Genomic DNA, 21,054 nt, shown 5'->3' with positions numbered 1-21,054 from the left:
AGCGCCAGCGCCGGGGATTGGCCGCGGGGAGCCGCAGGGGGCGGGGCTGCGCTTGCATCCTGCCGGGGTTGTAGCGTTTCACTCGCGGCTGCATTTCCGCGTCCCGGGCGGGTCCGCGAGCGGGGTGGGACTCGCTGTCCGACCGCGGTTCTCGGCTGTTCCTGCGACCTCATGGCCATGTGGTTTCAGACGCGGTATCTCCGCTCACTGCTGCGGTCTGCCCCCGCCGCGGCCCGCGCCGGCCCCGCCTCCCTCACCCTCCGCCTCCTGGGGATTCCGCGCGGGACTCGCCGGGAAGCCCCAGTGGGAGAGCGCGAGCGCTGCCCGGCACCGCTGAGAGGGCTTTGCGGGCGCTGCCCGGCAGAGCCTGGGGGTCGCGCCACGGGTGGGGTCCGGAAAGCCCCCGCCAGGTCTGGGCTTCCCCGCCGCCCCCGGGATGACGCAGCCAAACCCCCCGGGGGCGGCCGCTAAGGGCCGGCGCCCGGCGCCCCGCGCGCACTCCAGCGAGCCACGCCGCCACGCACCGACCCATGGCAGCGGCGCGGGCGGGCCAGGTGCTCCTGCCGGCGGCGCTGCTGGCGCTGGCGCTGAGCCCGGGGCCCGCGGCCGCGCTGCCGTGCGTAGCCGACTGCCCTGCAGGTAAGGGCCGGGCCAGGCCGGGGCTCGGGGCGCCGGGCGCGGCCCCGCGGCAGCCACTCTCTGTCTCGGCCCCCAGGTACGTTCGTGGAGAGCGCGGGCTGCAGGCGGGGCGCGGGCGCATCCTGCCGGCAGTGCCCGGCCGGCACCTTCTCCAGCGCGGCGGGACGCAGCGCTTGCAAACTCTGTCGGAAGTGCGAAGGTACTGGCAGCCCCTCTATGACTTCCCGTGGCAACGACGGCACCTGCCCTGGCTGGCACCTGCCCGCGGGGTGATACGCTAAATAACTCCACGCGTCTGCGGGGCTTCTCGCTGAAACTACCAGCCTGATTTTTGTAAGAGCAAAGGTCCCGAGCCTTTGCTGCATCACGCTGGGCATGCACGAATCCGTAACCTAAGACTCGCTTTCCCGTTCCAGGAATATTCAAGTATTTAAAAGAGTGTTCCTCAAAAAGCGATGCTGAATGCACGTGCAAGGACGGGTATCGCTGCAGTGGCGATGGCTGCACCCACTGCGACCGAAGCTGTGGTGTGGGCCAAGAGAGCACCGGGAACGGTAAGGTTACCTTCCCCCACCAGCTGAAAGCCCCTGTGCTTACTGCACTAGACACGCTGACTGCACAGTCTCTTGAATACTGTAGAAGCAGCTGGAGTAAAGACCTCGCAAGATAAAACGTGCTGCTGCTGCTGAACAGTATGCATGGAGTGCGGAGCGAGCACAGCAGTGGACAAACCCACCAAACTCTGAGCCTTACTGTGGCTCAAATCCTGCACCAGTTAGTTTCCTTGGCATGACAGCTCCTTTGTCACTGGCATGAGGAAGACCAAGCTGTGAACTCCCGACTTAGACGTGGTTTGTGGCATCTTGTGCCAAATAACCTGGCTTTGTAGCTGAGTACTGTACTGGTCCGTGGCTCACAGGGAAAGACTTATCTTACATACTCAGAGCAGCTTATGAAATAGTAATTATGTGAATGTTGATTATAGTCATTGTACAAGCAGGCAAAAATAACGTTTCACATGTTGTGTTTTAAATGTTTATCTTGTACAAATTTACCTGTCCTTGTCTGTTGAAGGTTGCCAGACTTGCCAGTATGGAACTTTTAATGATCAGCCCAATGGCTCCTGTAAAAACTGGACAAAGTATGTAATCTAAATGCTACAGCTATTACACTTTACTGGATTTTTTTCTGTAGCTTTTTTTCTTTTCCCTGTTCTGCTGTAAATGTCTTTCAGGTGCTCTACAAACCAGATCCTGGAGCCTGGAACTGCAGAAAAAGATGTCATTTGCAAACACGCTTCAGTTAATCCCACTTTAGCCACTACTCTACCTACCACATCACTTGCAATTCCATTTTCTATCACTGGGCCAGGTGAGTCATTGTACAATGCTGCTTATAGAGCTAAAGAATTGTGACCTACTTTGAAACATACGTTCACTTTCCATTTAAAGCAAGAGTCCTTTCTTCTATGCATTTCCAGTGTTGCAGACTTAGCTAGAAGCAGAGTGGGAGACAAAGCTGTCGGCTAATTCAAGGGCAGTAGAATTTTTTTCTGTTAAAACTCTTAAGAGAATGTTGTTTAATTCCTAGGGAAGGATCTCCAGACAGACATTATCAGGATTTTTCTCACCGTAGCTGGGCTGTTGTGCATAGTGTTCCTGCTACCTTTGTGCATATGCTTCGGTGTCTGGCAGAAAAAGAAACTACACGCTGTCTTCAAAAAAAGTAAGATAAATGCACTCTTCAGTTTTCTTTAAGAAACTAGAGAGAAGTCAGGAATCCAGGTTAATTGTCTTTTAAAGACAGTTGCAATAGCTTCGGTTTTTTTGGCCTCGTAAGTCAGAAACAACTGAAGGGAAAACAGTTCTGGAATTTTTACTGCAGAAGGCACTTACTTAACTGTGGGTGTTCTGTAAACTGCTTCCTTATCCCTTCAAGTGAAGTAGTCGTGGGAGGTGAAAAAGCTCACCTGAGCCTTGCTGATCCTGTCAAGGGTCAGTTCAGTTTATTACTTTCAAGTACCATCCTTGGCATCCGTGGCTATAACACTTTCGAGTGCTCTCTGCTTAGAAACAGTACACATGGCCTGGAGTGAGCGCCTTGGAGCTCTGGCTGTGGTAGAAGAGGAGATATCAGTCAGGATGTGCTGCTACACAGGTGCAGAGGCAGCCTGAATCCAACACTGCCCTCTGAGAGCTAATAAACGCTGAGGAAGCTCAAGAGTTCAGCACAAAGATGGAGTGTAATTGCATTCAACGTAGTTTGTAGTTGGCTTGTTTGGTTTTCTGAGGGGTTGTCTCTCTCTCTCTTCTTCTCCCCTGTCCTAGGGATAAGGTCCTAATCTTCTAGTGTAATTCTGAATACGGGAGACAATAGCAGTCCAAAAATCTAACTTCTCCATGTTGTCTTCCTTTCATTGCTATGGCAAACAGAGCATTAGAGGTCCTGTTGAATTAGAGGAAACAAAGTATGATAAATTAGTTTTATCAGATTTATATGCTGTAGAGGAATAATTTCAGATTATAGAATCATTTGGAAGATTTTTTTCTTTCTGACTTCCTGAACTTGTGACTGAGGAATGGTGAAATAAGATGGGGAAAGAGGACATCTGTCTAGTTCTGGGCCTCTCACTTGAAAAAACATTGAGGTGCTGGATTAAGTCCAGAGAAGGGCAACAAAGCTGGGGAAGGATCTAGAGTGTAAGTCCATGAGGAGCATCTGAGAGAGCTGTGGGGGCTTAGCCTGGAGAAAATGAGGCTCAGGGGGGACCATCTCACACTCTACAACTACCTGGAAGGTGGTTGTAGCAAGGTGGGAGTTGGGCTCTTCTCCCAAGTAACAGATGACAGGACAAGAGGAAATGGCCTCAAGGTGTGCCAGGGGATGCTCAGGTTCGAGATCAGGAGGAATTTCTTCATAAAATGGGTTGTTAAAGATTGGAAGGGGCTGCCCAGGGAGGTGGTGTAGTCACTGTCACTGGAGGTGTTCAAGAAACAACTGGACAAAAAATGCAGTGCCATGGTCTAGTTGACAGTGTGGTGTGTTCAGTCAGAGATTGGACTCGATGATCTCAGGGGTCTTTTCCAACCTAGTTGATTCTGTGATTCTTTTCTTTTTCTTCAGTGCATATCACACCTGAACAGTCAATTCAGGAAGATGACACCTGCAGCTGCCGCTTTCCTGAGGAAGAACAAGGTGAATATCAGGACCGTGGCGAATCCACAGAATTCAGAGATTTTTTGGTGAACTAGAAATTGAACTGTCCAAGTCATCCACATTTGAATTTTCTTTTGGAATACAGAACAAGAACCTGTTTATGTAAATAGAGAGGTTATCAGAATCTGAGTGTCAGAGTCCCAAATAGCCCAGCCACTGAGAAAAAAGTGCACCTTTTCCATCTCTTAAAAAAATAAAAATAAATAAAAAATATCTAGTTTGCTGACTTTCTTTCTCTAGGGCTAAGAATCATTCTAAGAAGTGGTTCTTGATCTACGTGTAGAAATACAGCACTTAAAAGCTCTAATGGAAGGGCAGAATGGCTTTCTGGTCCTTCATTAATGGTGCCTGAGCTACAATTTACATGCAGTCCAAAAGTATTTTATGCTAAAAAGGCAATCTGTAGCACATAGTAGAGGCACAGGTGACACGGTCTCTTACCATTACCAGCCCTCCTCCTGTGTCTAGAGCTGAGCTCCTCCCAAAATTTGGCACACCCTCTTATATATGTCAGGGAGAGGAAGCCATAAAAATCTAGAGCTGCAAAGTGTTCCATCGCTTGCATCTGCTGGTGTGTTACACTGATTGGCTTAAGGGAGGCAGTGGAAACACTGAGAAGCTGTGGTTGACTTGATCTTAGAAATAGCTGTTACTGAGCAGCTGGACTGCACCACCTTCAGCCCTACATCGTTCAGCTTTGATCTTTTAGGTGATGTAAACTGTACCTATGTTGCAGCTCTACGTGTGATAACTTTCTGGTGCTATTTTTGTAACTGAGGTTGGAAAGATTTTAACATCAGATGCTATCTGTCTCTCTGATCAATTACTGTTACTTTGGTCTTGAGAAAAAAATGTTTGAGTCATGGCATTTGCAACACCATTTTTAACCTTTTAGAAACCCCAAGTATTTTATTTCTTCAGTAAATGTTATTAAAAAAATAGAATGAAAACCCACCAATATGTCACGTAAAGGGTGGTTTCCTCTCTGTGTGATTTCAGCACAAGGGAACACTGTTCTTGCATTTGTACACAGGCAGATAGTGACAGAACAAAGGAGAATGGTTTTAAACTAAAGGAGGAGAGATTTAGATTAGATATTAGGAAGAAATTCCTCCCTGTGAGGGTGGTGAGGCCCTGGCACAGATTGCCTGGAGAAGCTGGGGCTACCCCTGGATCCCTGGAAGTGTCCAAGGACAGGTTGGATGAGGCTTGGAGCAACCTGGTCTAGTGGAAGGTGTCCCTGCGCCTGGCAAGGGGTGAGACTGGATAAGCTTTAAGGTCCCTTCCAGCCCAAACCACTCTGTGATGCCATGAAAACTCTTTGAGCTCTAAGTGTTGTCTGCTTTCTGTGCATGTCTCTTTTCTCGACAGTCATTTAATTTATTATGTAGCATGCAAAAAGGAACTGGGAATGCCATGATGACTCTCAAGCAGCCCAGGTGGCCCAGGATGAGGTAACAGGCCAGATGCAAGCTTTTTGTGTTTCCATTTGTTTTTCTTGGAAGTCAGAAGGTGCTGCCTTTGCCAGACCATGCGTGGAGGCCCAGGTGATGTCAGGCAGAGTTCTGAAGGCATGGAAAAAGGAGACAAATTCTCTTTAAAGGTAAGTAAAAGCAGGGGAGTCTGCTGCTTTTTTATTGCTTCCAGAACCAGCACCATTTCCTGGCATAGTTAGTAGTGGCATCAGTAATTAAAACTGTATTTGTCACACATCTTAGCTCCATAATTTCTTACAAGAGTTGCATGGCTAAAGCAAGTAAAAGGTTCATAGCAAAAGGTTTTCTGTTTCTCACTTTCCTTTCTTCTACAGGTGTTTCTGTGCCTGATAGTACTGGACGATAAATACTCAGAAACTGTAATGGCTCCTCTATAACATGTACACATCATATAATTTTTTAAAGCAGAATGCGATTTCTTATTTTCAGTCTTTCTATCAGATCCTTCACAGGATAGAAGCATAGTTTTCTCTGACAGTCATTCTGATACTAACACTGATGATATAAAAACCTTTGAGGAGATGGTCCATTCTGACGAGACGTAACACACAGGAAATAGTATTAAACATGCAACTTGTACCACTCCACTTGCATTTTAAATAGGTGACAAAAAGTTAAGGTAAATTTCATTATAAAATTATACGAAGTCTTATTTTATTACCTCAGTCCCTCTCTCAGCGATGAAAAAGCCTTCCCTGATACAGTGCTTTCTTCAGAGACTGTAAGAGAAGCTTCTCTGTTCCACAGGTTTTGTCTTAGCTGTGCATCAGGAACACATGGCTGAGGATCCTTCTGTCCCTGGAACTGGCATGAAAACAGCTGTTGGATACTATAATTGCCCTCACTGTAAATAAGAACGTTTAATACCATCTACAAAGAAAACGGAATTTCCCTCTAACATGCTTTTGGCAGGAGTTTGTTATGATATCACCTACTGTGTTCCCTTTCACTTTCTAGATCCTGGGTGCCTGCCAGTTCAAAGCATCAGACTATTCCTGCAATATTTTGAACCAAACTGGATTGTACTTCAATGAAGCAAAACCACCAGCTGAGCACACGCTGAAACTAAGGAAAATCTCTCCTGTTCTATTTGCATTAAGAAAATAAGTTTTATTTGATTTAGCAAGTGCAAAACCCCATACAAAGACACCTACTTCAATTTAAGGATGACTTATCATAGTGCATCTTAAAACTGTTACATCTACTCTCAGGCTACATAATCCAAACTGAAACAAGCCATTTAAAAACTGAAATAAAATATCTGCATTACCCACTTAAGTCAGTTTTAAACCAAATCTAAGGTTAGTTTAGCTCACCTTTCTCCTGCACACAAGAATTTCAGCAGGTTTAGAACAAACACAGTTCTGGAAAAAAAGAGGAATGTGAGTGGAGAGGTGAAAGAGACAATTTGCCTTTAGTTACAACACTATAGACCTGAGAAACATTTACATTTAAATAAATCCTTCTAGTATTCACAACATTGATATTTTGATACTTTGCATTTAGAACAAGTATAAACCATTTAACCTGAAGAGAACACTATACAAGCCTGTAAGCAGGCAAAAAGACAAAAGGAAAAAACAAGGTATCACACTACTTTACTCAGTGCACCTTCATACAAATTTTAGAGAAACTCTGAAATAGAAAGTAAATGTACATACATGCCTAAAGCAAAATTTACTGAAGTATCTAAAGCATAATATATTTTTCTTATACTAGAATGGAAAATACAGCGAACAGGTATATGAAAGGAGGGTGGGAAAAAACCATTCTTGACTTCAGAGGAGCTGCAACATTGCAGCTCAGCACCATACTTGTCTTATCAAGCAACAATCTCATCAGAAGGGTAAAGAGATCCAAAAGCCCCACACTCCCCATTTACATTATCAGCTTTAGAGGCATCCTTAATGATACAGCATTTTGACTTGCACCTCAGTAAGCATATTACCTTAGAGAAGTAGAGGTGTAAGCACAGGAAATGCTTAAGGGTTCCCTCAAACTTAGAAGTTCTAGTAAGAGAAAAGGAAGCTGCTATTCTTTCACATGAGAGTTACAGAGTATAGGAATCTGAACAGGCGATCCAGTGGATATGGCAGTAACATATTCTTTTGTCATTTCATCTCACTGTGCCCTCATCAGTAGGGCGGGCTACGATCGCAATGCTTCTCACATGGAATAGTGAAGCTGTAACATGTAACATTATGTACTTTTCAAGAATGCTTAAATATGCCTCAGGGAATTACAGAACAGGAAACAGATTTACTGTGCCGTGGCAGTACTAATAGCCGACCTTATATAACTTTCTGCACCTTCTTCCAGTCATTCCTAAAGACACCTAAAGAGATCATAATAGAAATAAAACATGAATATGGTGGCAGAAACAAGTAGTAAATGAAGATGGCTTTGGAGGCTTCCTGGATTATCCTGTTTCCACATATGGTGGTTGGCAATGGATTATTTCCTTCTAAGCATAAATCCTGCTTGTCTTGTAGAGGATTTTTAGAAAAGCTACATGGATACTGGGATGGGATACTATCTTGTCTAGACTTTGTAAAAACTTACCCAGCCGAAAAGGCCAAGGATAGAGCTGAGCAGTTACTAACAGCCAGAAACACCTCCCCATCACCCTCTCCAACTTAAGGAAGGAGGATTGTCACAGGAACTAACGGAGAAATGGATGGAATGAGAGCAGGAATCATGGAATCATTAGGTTGGAAAAGACCTTTAAGACCATAAATGGCATCTAAAAGCTATTTGGAGGGTTGTTCTTTGCAAAGATCTGCAGCGTTTCTTCTCGTTTCTTCTCCTGCTCTTATACATCCTTCACCAGAATACAGTTCTTCTGAACATTACAGGAAAGGAGCTGCACAGCAGGAACATAAAGAGGAAATACAGGACTGTGCTAGAACAAGCTCACCAGATATATATCTTTTCTGTGTGATACAGGTCCTAATCCCACTCTGACAAGCACAGGTAGATTTTTCTTATTTCCAAATCTCTTCTGCAGACTCTGCTCAAAAGTTGGTACTGTCTGTTACAAGCCTTACTCGTAAAAGACGCATACAAAGCAAAGGAATAAGAGTATCCAACTAAATACAGACTGCTCTTCAGAACTTTCTTATAAATATGCCTCAGGACTTCTTGGAGGAAAGAGCATTTTGCTCCCATTACTTAGTTTCAGTGTAGCAGAAACATTCAACTTGCCAAATCAGAAGACAAAGATCTGATATCTGCTTCCTTCACCTTTGTTAATTCCTGCTCCTGTTGGTCACTCCCATTCCCAGGGACAGCTTTCCCTCCAGTCAGAATCAGTCAATCATCACCGAGAAATCAGTTAATGCTTGCACTGGGAATTCTCTGATAAGCTGGAATTCAGCTCTTAAACAGCAAAGGGAAGATTCTATGTGGCTGACTGCCAAGAAACACACATTCATTTCACTCATTTCCAAAATAACCTTGAAAGAACTGCTTTAAACCTACCCACTAAGACCTATGCCAACTTTCCCTGTTAAATACACGTATTTGCCCTGAAATGTGAATCACTGAGCCTGCAGAGATTCCATTTAATTAATAAAAACCTCTGATAGTGAAGGATTAAAGGGATTATGCAGTCACGAAGCAAAGTAAAAAAATTAAAAGTCTGCTTCTGTGCTCCATTCATTTACTGCCTACGCTAAGTGGACAGCTAAATGCCAACAATTATTAGCATTCCTCTTTAATTAGTCAGAAGCTCCTACCCACACACTGAACTTCTATAGAACTACCTGAAATTTGTCCTCTGATACCAGCTGTGGATATTAGAGTGATAAGTGATCCTAAGCCTCTGTGGTAAAATCAAGAACATGTGTATGCCAAATGTGAAAAGCTTGACAGAAAAATAAAAAAAGGCACAAGGACATGTCTGACAAAAATTGTCTTTTTCCATCCCCACTGTAGATTAAAGCCCTTATCTTCTAGCTTTTTTAGACAATGAAAAGGGCATAGTCTTCAAAGATAGCAAAATCTTACTAAGTTTCCAATAAAATGTTTGTAGCAAGAAACTAACGAGGCAGAGCACCATGCAATTAAGAGAGTATGAAGTATCTCAAGCAGGGAAATCTGGAAGATGCCTCTTTTGCCTTGTCTATCTCTTGAAATCTGCTGCTTTAGTATTTCTGCACTTCTTCACTTTGTACTGGAAAAAGTACAAGACAACAGCCTGGCCTGCCCGTGCCATTATCCAAACTAGTAAAAAAAGAATCAGCAGGGTATTGCTGCTTCTCTTTTTGACATTAGTAGTACCATTTTTTTAAAAGCTGCATTTGAAGCCTTAGGAGACAGAAATGTTGAAATTCCTTCCTTTAAATCCTCAGCTGAACAGATACCTGTGTGGGCAGGCTCCAGGACAATAATTTCTTTGGAAAACCCCTCAATAATCTTCTTAAAAAATAATAAGTGGTCTAAGAAAAGAACAAGAATGAAAAATGTCATAGTATGCAGCAGTCATCTAGCTCTGCAGCAGGATTGCCTTGACTCTGACTGGTCTGTTTTGCTTTGATCCACACAGATGTTTGTGTGGTCTTTAGTAAGCTGAGCCTCTGATACAGTTCCAAGGCCTATAAATGATGTTGACTCCTATCAGTGAGGCTATTCAAGAAAAAACAATGCCTGAGGAATACATAGTATATACAAGTACATACTTCTTCCAGAGGAAAAAGTCTCTTGACCGTATTTAATCATTCTTAAAAAAACCAGGTGAGAGTCCTTTAGCTGAGAAACATGTATGCAAGAAGGGAACAGAGATAAAACCTTTCTCAGAAGAGAAAAATGAAAAAAAACCCAAACGTGACCAAACACAAACACACACCAACCCCAAAAAACACATACATACCGAACCCCACCAGACGCAACCAAACACACACTGACCCCCCTAAACCCAACCAAACACGCACACACGGCCCCCCCCAAACCCAACCAAACACCCCGAGCCCCCAAACACACCCCCCGAGCCCCCAAACACACCCCCCCGAGCCGCCAAACACACCCCGACCCCCCCACACTCACACTGTGCTCCCCCAGCCCCTCCAGTTCCCGCCACACCGCGCGAGGCTCCGCAGCGCCCCCTGCCGGCGCGGAGCCACTTCCGGCGAGCTCTGAGGGTGCCCCGGGCCCGGCCGATATAAAATTTAAAAAAATACAAAATACAGCCACCCACGAGTCAGTCCAGCCCTGTGCAGAAAACCCAACAGGAAAATATGTTCACCTGCCCCAGTTCTTTCCCAATAGTTCTCTGCTTCTACACTCCCCATGCCAGGAAGGACTGGCATGCCAATTTGGACTACTCTGGATTATTAAAAGGTCTCTAAAAATCCAGTATTTTCCCTTGAAAATGCCTCACAACAGAGTTTTCTGCGACAAAGAAACCCAAATCGGAAACTTTTGCCGTTTCCAAGTGCAGCAGTGTTGCAGAAACATGTGCACCTACCAAGAAATGAGCCCAAGGCTCCCACCTGCTCTATGGGTGGGACTGGTGAAATGTGGAGGAAGGACTGACAGAGCTGATTAACAGCCTGTGCCTTTCATCAAGGCTACTTTGTACTCCTTTCTGTGATTAGTGTGATGACCTGAAAAATTAAATAAAGAAGATTTTATTCTGCTTTTATCCAGATCATAATTTCTTATTAGAAGTGAACAGATTATTTAGGATACCTTGGGATAGCGCTAGAAGGGTACAGAGAAAGTTCCAGCCTTGCTGCAGATGTGTTCCTTTCTTTCCTTATACTGTCTGCTCTCATAATTTCAGTTTTAAAAATAAACTATAATTGCGTAGTTAGTTCCATTACATTTTTTGTGAAAGAAACCTTATTTCAAGATCAGGTCTCTGCTCCTCTGTTTGTGGCTGTGTTATCCAGAATTCAATTCCCATAAGATACTGATGTGCTGGACTTCCAAGCTCCAGTCATGCCAGACTTACTTTCCTTCACATCAAACAGAGTGAAGCTTCAGTTTTGTAATTCTGTAGTGCTCAGAGGACAGGAGAATTAAGAACCAGTTTGTCAAGCTTCACTTGGAAAATATACCCTGACTACAGTGGGCCAGTCCAGCAGGGCCAAAGAGCAAGAGGGTTCTCCTCCCTCAAACTGGTGGAACCTATACTACAGAGCAGCAGGGTTTTGGCAGCTGTGATCCTGTGCTCAAGAATTTTTAGACCACTTGCCAATTCTGTACCAAAATAAAATATATTCAGAAGGGCCTATGGACCTGCCATCTGCATTACACAGACCTATGTGTTCAGGTATGCACGCACACTCACCTATGCACTTCAGCCCACCACAGAACAAGAAAATTTAAGTCAGAACCTCTCGCAGATGTTACCTAATATTGAAAGAAATTCAGAGGATAGGAATACTGAAATACGTCTATGAGGTTACAGAGAAACGTGTGACGTGCTACATCACAGTTCACACACAGTGAGCAGAAGAAGTATCTTCAAAAAGAAAGTTAACAGCAAGTGCCCAAGTATGGTTAGTTTTTTTCTTTGGTCAGCTTAGTCTCCAAACAGGCCATTTTCAGTAAACACTAAAATGCAGAGTATAAATAAGGCAATGCAAGCTAGTTGTCAGGAAAAAAATCATCTTATTGCATATAGGATCTCACAAGGCATCTATTTTGGTATGCAAAATAGATCTAATAATCATGTTATGAAGCTGAATAATCAGCTAAAATGTTAAATTTTAAGACAGTAAACTTCTTAGATGTTAATAAGGACAGATATCTGCTAAACCAGCAGCGACAGCAAAGCAGAAACCCCCAAGCCCCTACATGCTAGACCCTACTAGAAAAGTAAACAGCAGTGCATATATTCTTTTCTTTCATACCAGCTGACATGTATAACTCATTGAAAGAAGATGTTAAGTTAAAAATGCTAGTAAAATTCACGGAAGAGCTGGATATTTACACAATAACAAGCTCATCTGCAATTACAGTGTCAATACAAAATCACTTTACTGCACACCTCTTCTTGCAAGCTAAATTCAAGCCAAAAATCAGAAGTTATATCCTCTGAAAAAGTCCCTCATACAAATGCTACTGGTAACTCACACCTTTTCTGAAATTTCTGGTTTTGCCAACTGTCACAATACTTGACTAATGTACAGTTTGTGCTTACTTGCCATAAAGGACTTAAAACAGGAGAAAGAACTGTTGCATTACAGATTAGATTTCATCCTTGCTATTTTACAGAGAAGGTAGATAATTTTGGGAGGTGTTTTTGATTGGTTTCATTATGTCTTATTTTTACTTTTTTTAAAAAGTTTTCTTGCAACTTGTACTTCATGAGCCATCCATCACTTTAAACCAAGAGGAGTTATTTCTTCTGATAATGAAGGATAATCTTTTATGATGGGTTCATATACACTTACTGCTTAGAATTTTCTGAGTAATTTATCTGGACTACTATGTGCCTTGTTATTTTAAACTGAGGCTCTTGAAAGAAAGTCTATTAGCACAAATAAGAACTTTGAAAAGTTTTCCCACAAAATAGTAATTTTGGTAGAAACTAAATCAGTTTCTTGCGAATCAAATTCCCAGTTTTCACAGTGCAATTCACATTTACTTCCCTCATCCATGGATTCAGGGCCTTGTACCTTTGTTTGGTATGAGCTGTTTTTTTGCTTTGCATGATGACGTGTGCACTGTCCCCTGAAGGAAATGCCTTTGACATTTTGGTAGAGGAAAGAGTGTCTAAGTGACAACTTCAAATCTGAGTAAAGGCAATAAGCTGTGGGCAAGTTGCCCAACTTGAATATGACGCACTTCATGATGGCTCTAAGAGGCTGAGTCTTCCTTGAGAAAAGACAAAGGACAGAAGTTGCTTGTGAAGAGTGCTTCATTAGCTTTCTTTGGAGGATGCTTAGAGTGAATATTGATAACACCATTGTCATTGATAGTTCACTGAAGGAGAAGCATTTGTACAGAGCATCCAGCACCAACAGTGAGATCATGCATCAAATCAGACCTAATTACTGTCTCCAGTTTTGGAATGAAGAGCTGCATGACTCAGATGAGGAGCAAGAATTCCTCTCTTGCTTCTTATTTCTCTCTTAGGGAAGCACAGATAAAGAGAAGTATAAAATGTATTAGCTTAATTTTGTAAAGAAATTCTTTTGTCATCAATACTCAGTTCAGCAAAGAGAAGTCCAGAGAAACAGGATCTGTAGTTCAGACACCTGCAGCATGTGTTCTGTAAGGCAAAACTAACCCTCTCTGTGCACATAGGGCAGTTTAGAAAAGTTTAGGCTGGCAGGACCTCTGCGGGACTGTGGCAGGACAGACCCACCCTGATAAGACCTAAAATCCAATCCAGCTATCATGCAAGCTATCATGCAGGATCAACTGTTGGAGTCAGGGTGTTGTCGTGGTGTTAATTTCGCACCTCTCCCACACCCCAGTCTGCACTCAAATCAGAGCATTTGAACTTACATGGGGATGGTCAGGGCCTTGTCACGCTTAGTTTTCAAATTCTGTCCCATTCCATCCTTGAAGCTATTCAAACCTGAATAGACACACTTCTGGACGAACTGTTTTGGCTGATCCTGCTTTGAGCAGGTGGATTAGACTGGATGATTTCCAGAGGTGCCTTCTGACCTCAACTGCTCTTTCAGAGGCCACTGTGTTTCTGGACAACCTGTTAACCATGCCCATTTGGGACGTGCTCTCTTTGAATTAGACCTGCAGCAAAAATACATCTGTTCTATATGACCAATGTAGCTAATTTGAAATTAGTCCTGGAAGCCACTGGATGTACAATATAAAAATTAATCTTCAACAGGAAATGTTAATAAAGGAAAAAGATGAGAAGTAGATAAGTTTACACCTTTTGCAACTTAAAATTATCACAAAATTCAGCATAGGGAAAGAACTTTAGTAATATTAGCTGGATTCCATAGTATTTTGAAGAGCATTTCAAGACAAAAACATTTGATTAGAGAAAAGTAACGAACCTTAATTTGTTATGAACAGGCATTATCTTCTCACCATCTAAAGGAAAGAAAACAGCCATAAACTTATTTTTTTTTTATTTTCAAGGCTCTGTACAGTTAGATATGACATTTCATAGAGAATGAAGATGAGGGACCAGTCCAGTCAGTCCTTGCTCTTTGATATGAAAAATGAAATTGTAAGTAGAGAAGACAAAATATGCTAGATGGAGGGAAATAAGCTTTAGCATGATGAGATTACCTAAGGCAGCTACTGTACTAGCATTAAGTAAAAGCAAAAGGCAAACAGAAAAAACATTGCTAGAACTCTCAGAATTAGATAGTTAGTTCCAACTGAAAGAGAAGTGAAATGGAAAAGGGTCTCCCAGTCTACTGATGGACCTGTGTTTAATATCAGCCAAAGTAGTTTATATGTACCAAGCAAGTCTCCAGATGGAAGTTGTGCTTTCTCTGCCAAGACAGTTCTCTAGGGCAACATTGGATGAGGTCTTCTCAAATAAATAGATGTGAAATGCTGCAAGGGGGGCAGAACAAACAAAAAAAATTGAATTCCCCTAATACTATCTTTGTAAATTAACTAGATGTTTTAACTCCCTTTTTCTTTTACTTTTTCTGGCACAAGAGCCCCAAATACAACACAACACAACACATTCATCTATCTCACAAAAGGAAAAAAAAAAGTTCATTTCATATCAGATGCTTTGCGTCAAGCCTGCTAAGGCTCATAAATCAGCTGTCTTATTGCCCTGGTCATTTCAACCAACGTCTGACCCTTTTGTTAACTCATGATTTATAACTGGAAGTTACTTTTTTTTAAATGCCAGATTTATAAACTTTACTGTGCTTGGTTTGATATAATATCCATTTTGTACACCAAGCTATAAGACAGTAAATTTATTGTCTATGAACTGTTACCTTGAAAAATTACATCAATGCAAAGTGGTTCCCATTTAGAATCAATGGGCAATAAATTCATTGGAATTTTTTTTGAAGGGGGGAGAGAACATGATGATATTTATGAAGTCATGAGCGGGTATATAATGGGAGAAACTGGCAGCAGAGGCAACACTCAGACAGGAGTTCTGAGTTACAGGGGTAGACAAAGACAAAACATATTCAACACAGCAATGATGCATAAGCTGATATTCTGCTGTCTCATTATTGTCAGCTTCTCCTGTCCTCTCTCGTCTCTCCCCATCATCAACACCAGTGAGATGTCTTATCAACTCTCAGGTAAGAGTCTTCTGATTTTAATGATTATAAAGCAGGGGCAGGAACAATAAAAGCAGAAAAGAGGCAGGTGTGCTTTCCGAGGGGGGCCTTGATTTGTGCTGATCAGCTGTAGAAAAAACAGGAATGCCTTCAGAACCAGTAGTGCAAGTGATATATCAGTGGGTGCCGATCTTGTAAAATGGGGAGGTTGGGTGCCCTAAATATTTATCCCTGCTGCTTTGAGATCCAGGAAACAAAAGTATGTATCCAACACTGAATGTGAGCTGGTATTTAGTGTCTGAGCATTTGTAGGCATTGGATAACTTAAAGAAACTTGGCTATATAGTTTCTCCTCTTCCTACCCTTTGAAGCGAGCTATGTTGTACTTAAAAAGGGGGAAACCAACCACAAACATCAACAGGCAAGTCTGTCTTACACTCCTATGTATCGAGCATGCAATTTGTTTGCACTAATTCAGATCCAATTTAGCCCAGGGAAAGGATAAATCTTTGCTTGGAAAAGCTATCTTCAAAGTTTGAAATGGCTAGGTAAAAATGCACAGCAGAGTCTGGAAGGTTACTGTCACCAGACCTGATTTGTACTGGAAGACTTTCTGAAATGTGTTCTGAAAGAACAGGCAAATCAAACCCAAAGTTATTGCTTAAAGCTGACTATTAAAAAGTCACTGTTCTTACCAGCTTTGCTGGTGCACCAGCTGTTGTGCTGGTTAATAGGTATCAGTAGTCCCTAGTTTGCTTTGAAAATCTTGGACTCACTAAGCCAGCATCTTCTTAAGCTTTCCACTATGTAACCTGCACTTACAGGTAACCCTGATTCAGTATGGATAATACCTATCACATCACAGAGTGAATAAGATGGCTCTAACCATTATTGCATTTGCTCGAAGACATCCACTAGGCTTCTTAAATCTTCCTTACTAATATAAAGAGTCTCCAGGACTGATAAGATAGAAGAGGAACTGTTTTGAAGAGGATTGGTTTGGGGCTTTTTTTTGTTTGTTTGTTTGTCTTTAATCTCAAAGCAAATTTACCCACTAACACTGCTCTGATTTAAAGAATAATCCAAGGCCTGAGATATGAATTGTTTCCACACAGCACAGGAAAGTTACTGTATTCTTATTCTGAGTCTTACAATAAAAACCCCACTTTGCAGTTGTCCTTTTATGCAGTGAACAAATAATTAACACAGATGTCCAAGGTCTTCAAGTTCTTGTTCTCTGTCCAAGTTTCTGAAATGTTGGGGGATTATTTTCAGCAGTTTATTTTCTTATATATTCCCTGTTGAGGAGCTATACAGTCATACCCATCCCTGCAGTTCAGAGCAACTGAAACTCCATAGTGTCAGCTAGGCATGCAACTACAAAATGGCAGTCACATACACAACTAATGTTTGATAACCACAATTTTGAATGTCTGCTTTATATTAGCAAAGATGAAATTACAAAAGTTACCTCAAGCGTAGCACTGCTAAGGGCTTCTGTTGGCCACCTGCCATGGGGCACAGGCTGGCCACAGAATTTTAAATTCTCTATGCATATACAAATTAATTCTATCAGCTACCGGCAAACTGTTGTTTCAGAAAAAGTAATAACATTTGTACTGGTATGCACATTAACTGAGAGAGGACTGATACACACTGAGAGGCTTAGCTGCCAAAATAAATCGTAAGATTCCCTACATTTATTCCTGCCCTTCCCCCTCCTTTTATTGCATTTAATAGTTGGGAAACTGAGCAAGTTAATAGCTCTTGAAGTTTTGTCTTTGTTCATAGAAAAGCTCCAGCATAGGAACTAGTTGATAAAGAAATGGAGTTAAAATAAGAAAAAAAATATATATACACAAGTCTCCATGCATACAGCTGAGTACTGGAAGGATTAGGATGAGTTCCTCAAGCAATGAGAGGGGCTGCTGTTGGTCAAAAAACTTTCCTAAGAAAACATCTGACAGAGAAATCTGAGATTAACATCAGGAAAGTACCTTTTCTCAAAGCTTTGGAAGGAAAAAACCACAAAACCAACTATCCCCTATTATAATCATTAAATGAGGATGAATGATTGGTGCTTTTATGAAAATTTTCAACAGATGGAGCCAACAGACCTGATCAGAAATCACCTGAGACAGACTGAAACAGGAATTCAAAGCAAAATACTCACCATATGCCTGTGTCTATCATATTCCATTTGCAGCTGATGAAGACTCGAGATTAAACCTGGAGAGGCTGGGCAGCCCAGGAAGCACTTCTCTGATTCAGTTTCTGCCAGAGCTCTTGGGCACACTGACTGAAGACAACAAAGCAGGTGAGGATTTATCACAGCAATGGGAGAGCGCCCATGGTTTGTATCTCCAGCTTCCACAGATATTGTGCCCCAACTCCCAGGTATTTACTGAAATACAACATTATGCGTAGGCAACAGACTGCTGTCATTTAGTTAACTGGGACCTTGGGGAAACCCACTGAGCAACCATGCCTGCAGTTCAACACTACCTGATAAAGCCTCCAAAGGAGTTTAGCAAAACCTCCATATAGCAAAACTAGGGCAAGGCAAAGATTGGCCTTAAAGAAGCTGGCAGACAAAACAAAATAGCAGTCTTACATAACATCAATACTGCAGAAAGTGCAGAATCAATAGCAATGGATGGTTTGGGGAGCAACAGATGTTACTGCCTGGTCCTCTGAACATTCCAGTTCAAGAGTTCTGTCAGCTATAGCATTATGGCACATGAGAATTATTTGTCTAAGTTTACAATTTCTAAATGGTAAAACATTTCATTGTGTCTCCCCTCTACCAGGTCTTACTCCCAGCAACTACAACCCAGGGGAATATACCAAAGCGGTAAGTAAATGACCATCTGTCACTGAAACAAGAAAAATAAGATTCCACAATTTAAACTACACAGAATTGTTACTAAGACATCATTTCAGATCCACAGACTTCATAAACAGTATAGACTAAAGTAGCATGCCACAGTGTTCTTGAAACTGGAATCACTTAGCAGTTAAGATAGGCAGGGGAGGGGGGAAAAGTGGAAAAAGAAAAGGAAAACAGAGAGAGCAGGTAATCCAGAGCACTTCATTCTAAACCCTCCACCTTTTTTGCCCCAGAAAAACAGTTTTCTAAGTAAAGGCCAATTTTCAGCTTCATTAGCCCCAGGCACCAGTGTTAGCTGCATGTCATTTCCCCCCCACACACACTACAGCATAGGCTACACAGTATTATTATCAGATGTGTTATAAACCATTAGGTACATGGAGAACATAATCCCTGTTCACTTCCTGCAGAATTAAATACAAATGCAGAAGACAGTGACTCATTTTAGTGCATCATCTAAATCAGAGGGCACACTGGGCAGCTGCCTCTCCTTCTCCCAGTCACAACACAGGGCTGGGTGATCAGTCAGGGCAGTGAAGAGTGTACTTTCCCACTGGGAACAAGTACCATCCAACAGTAACCTCTCTAATGCTGTTTGACTTCAGACTTTCTACGGAAATCATCCTCGAATTGCTTTGCTGGGACGCTTCTTGACCAAGGACAGGAAACAGTACAAGAAACGTGGGAATCTTTCCGAGTGCTTCTGGAAATACTGTGTGTAAACAGGAAACCTCCTGACAGGTTGCATAATTTATACAGATGTCTGAAAACGTGTATATAGATTTGCTTGATTTAAAATGAGAATGAAGAAACATGAAGGCAGCGCCTAACTTTAGACTCTACGCTACTTGGAAATGAATAAATTCTTGATATTTTGCAATTATGCTGTGACCAATGTAGTATTTTCTTAGAGCTGAGCACAACAGGAAGAAATTAATGGGACAAAGAGATAAATATACAACACAAAGAATTTGGGCAGGGGAAGCAAGATTTCCATGAGGTCCTATGAAACCTCCCAGAAGAGCAATGCCTCAACTGTGTCTAAGTCCAGAGTCAAGAGGACTTTCTCCTTTGTCACTTGATGTAGACTGGGGTGTCAGAAAGAAAGGGTCATTGCTGCATTCCCTGACGAGCTGGTAAGGGATTAACAGTGCCCAGTCCCATCCTGCCATCCCCAAGGCACTACAAAACCAATGAGCACACGTCAGGATCAAGCATCCACTCTCACTACTGCTGGAGACAAGTTTCTCTTGTTCACTCAAGAGACCCACAACTCTTTCTTTGCAGCACCTTGCCTAGCCCCCAGCTACCCATGACAACAGGGCTGTCTGTGCATAGCGTGGGCTTTAAGAATTGTGTCTGGTTATCATCAAGCCAAAGGTACCCAGGCTGTCAATGTCAAGGCTTGCATCTAGATTCGGACAGCCAGTGGAGGCAGGAATGACACCATTTAAAAGATTCTGTGGCTGTGACCTGCACTTATGTGGCTGCACACACAGATACAGGAAGGTGACACATGGATATAGACAATATGTGTTACTAGGGCAAGCCACCTCCTGCTTGAGCACTCAAGGGCAGTGAGATTTGTTCCCTTGAGCTACCACTCACTGACAATGTTGTTGTATCTTGGCATGTAATGTAAATAAGGGAGAGGACAAAATAGCAGCTGCCAAATTCTTCTAGTCTGAAGACTCATATGCATAGTCTCATAGACTCATATGAGTCTACTCATATGCAGAGTACCACCATACTTTCTCAATCCTGGGTACCCTCCTGATAATATCTGGAAGGAACAGAGCTAAACAGTCAGGAGTTGTCTCTGGGTGATGCCAATCTTGATAATATGCACAAACTGTCTGAGCTGTGAACCCTACCTTACTCAATACATATTTTGCACAAATCTCATGCCAATCAAGGCTCACAGAAATCTTGAAGTAAACTCACCTAACAGTGATACACAGGCTACACTGATCTCAACAGTATACATCATAAATCTCCGACTTTGCTATTTAAACAAAGCCTACAGGCTTGAAGCAGCCTGTTCACTTCACATAAATTACAAGACAGATGATGCCAGCTGTAACAGAGAAAAATGTCCTCAGAAAGTCAGGGCAGCTGGATGCCCTGTGCAGCTATTTGTAATCTTCTGAACATTCATCCTTCTCTTACACAATGGAGCAAGTCAGTGCCTGTCTGGAAATTACTCTTTTTCTGCTACCTCATCAGCCAATAAAAACTTGTAGGAGAAGACTACAAGACACATATATTTTCAAATATTGACAAAGCAGGAGCATAGGTGGGCTGACATTGCTTAGATCTCTGAATAAAAACATAGAACCACTTTTTCATTTCACAAGCCTATTTACTTTTCCTCATTTTTTTGACCAAAAATAGCTAGATGATTTGACTCACATTTTTAAGTATGCTTAGAATGATCAAATCACCCTTTAAAAAAAAAAAAATCAATATATCATTGGATATATCATTGCTAATGGTTTATCTTCAAGATGCCTGTGTTTCAAGGAACTGCATCACTTATCAGAAGCACCTTCAGTTACATGCTCATCTAAGATTACTTCTTTCTTTACCAATTTCAGTACGATGCTACATCTTTTGTTCTGTA

The 21,054-nt window shown here is 42.3% G+C and overlaps 2 protein-coding genes and 2 long non-coding RNA genes across 9 annotated transcripts; 2 read left to right on the top strand and 2 right to left on the bottom strand.

Annotated features, from left to right (window-relative positions):
• The first annotated feature begins 85 nt into the window (after nucleotides 1-85).
• TNFRSF9 (TNF receptor superfamily member 9) lies at nucleotides 86-8,890 on the top strand. 5 transcript variants are annotated; one of them, XM_039385678.1, is made up of 9 exons: nucleotides 86-639; nucleotides 716-838; nucleotides 1,056-1,193; nucleotides 1,714-1,780; nucleotides 1,874-2,010; nucleotides 2,230-2,364; nucleotides 3,763-3,834; nucleotides 5,361-5,458; nucleotides 6,309-8,890. In XM_039385678.1, exons 1-9 carry the CDS (start codon nucleotides 531-533, stop codon nucleotides 6,456-6,458), a joined length of 1,029 nt encoding a protein of 342 aa, XP_039241612.1. In that variant the 5' UTR covers nucleotides 86-530; the 3' UTR covers nucleotides 6,459-8,890. The 5 variants fall into 5 exon arrangements, with proteins under 5 accessions (XP_039241612.1, XP_039241613.1, XP_039241615.1 ...); XM_039385679.1 differs by having other exon boundaries at nucleotides 92-639; nucleotides 6,099-6,395; XM_039385680.1 differs by having other exon boundaries at nucleotides 94-639; nucleotides 5,365-5,458; nucleotides 6,309-6,387.
• Nucleotides 1,661-4,920, bottom strand: LOC120324118. Its single transcript, XR_005565128.1, has 2 exons — nucleotides 3,728-4,920; nucleotides 1,661-3,084 (listed from the first exon to the last, which is right to left on the bottom strand). It is a non-coding gene; the product is annotated as an uncharacterized LOC120324118 (long non-coding RNA).
• LOC120324119 lies at nucleotides 6,131-14,360 on the bottom strand. Its single transcript, XR_005565129.1, has 3 exons — nucleotides 14,333-14,360; nucleotides 6,668-6,715; nucleotides 6,131-6,155 (listed from the first exon to the last, which is right to left on the bottom strand). It is a non-coding gene; the product is annotated as an uncharacterized LOC120324119 (long non-coding RNA).
• On the top strand, nucleotides 10,636-19,311 carry UTS2 (urotensin 2). 2 transcript variants are annotated; one of them, XM_039385683.1, is made up of 5 exons: nucleotides 10,636-10,688; nucleotides 14,418-15,562; nucleotides 17,748-17,858; nucleotides 18,352-18,395; nucleotides 19,037-19,311. In XM_039385683.1, the coding sequence occupies exons 2-5, from the start codon at nucleotides 15,262-15,264 to the stop codon at nucleotides 19,151-19,153; spliced, it is 573 nt and encodes a 190-aa protein (XP_039241617.1). In that variant the 5' UTR covers nucleotides 10,636-10,688; nucleotides 14,418-15,261; the 3' UTR covers nucleotides 19,154-19,311. The 2 variants fall into 2 exon arrangements, with proteins under 2 accessions (XP_039241617.1, XP_039241616.1); XM_039385682.1 differs by lacking the exon at nucleotides 10,636-10,688 and having other exon boundaries at nucleotides 13,967-15,562.
• Nucleotides 19,312-21,054: the final 1,743 nt, after the last annotated feature.

This window comes from Pipra filicauda, unplaced genomic scaffold, assembly GCF_003945595.2.
Source record: "Pipra filicauda isolate LSUMZ 115617 unplaced genomic scaffold, ASM394559v2 scaffold427_size588224_pilon, whole genome shotgun sequence".
Lineage (NCBI taxonomy): Eukaryota > Metazoa > Chordata > Aves > Passeriformes > Pipridae > Pipra > Pipra filicauda.
The sequence above is the reverse complement of the archived record's forward strand: the minus strand, read 5'-3'. Positions and strand labels throughout refer to the sequence as shown.

Coding starts and splice junctions, on each gene's coding strand:
- TNFRSF9 (XM_039385678.1), top strand. CDS start 531: ATGGCAGCGGCGCGGGCGGGCCAGGTGCTCCTGCCGGCGGCGCTGCTG. Junction 3,835..5,360: donor CTTTCCTGAGGAAGAACAAG/GTGAATATCAGG, acceptor TTTTCTTGGAAG/TCAGAAGGTGCTGCCTTTGC. Junction 5,459..6,308: donor GAGACAAATTCTCTTTAAAG/GTAAGTAAAAGC, acceptor TTCACTTTCTAG/ATCCTGGGTGCCTGCCAGTT.
- UTS2 (XM_039385683.1), top strand. CDS start 15,262: ATGCAAAGTGGTTCCCATTTAGAATCAATGGGCAATAAATTCATTGGA. Junction 15,563..17,747: donor GATGTCTTATCAACTCTCAG/GTAAGAGTCTTC, acceptor TTCCATTTGCAG/CTGATGAAGACTCGAGATTA. Junction 17,859..18,351: donor GACTGAAGACAACAAAGCAG/GTGAGGATTTAT, acceptor CCCCTCTACCAG/GTCTTACTCCCAGCAACTAC.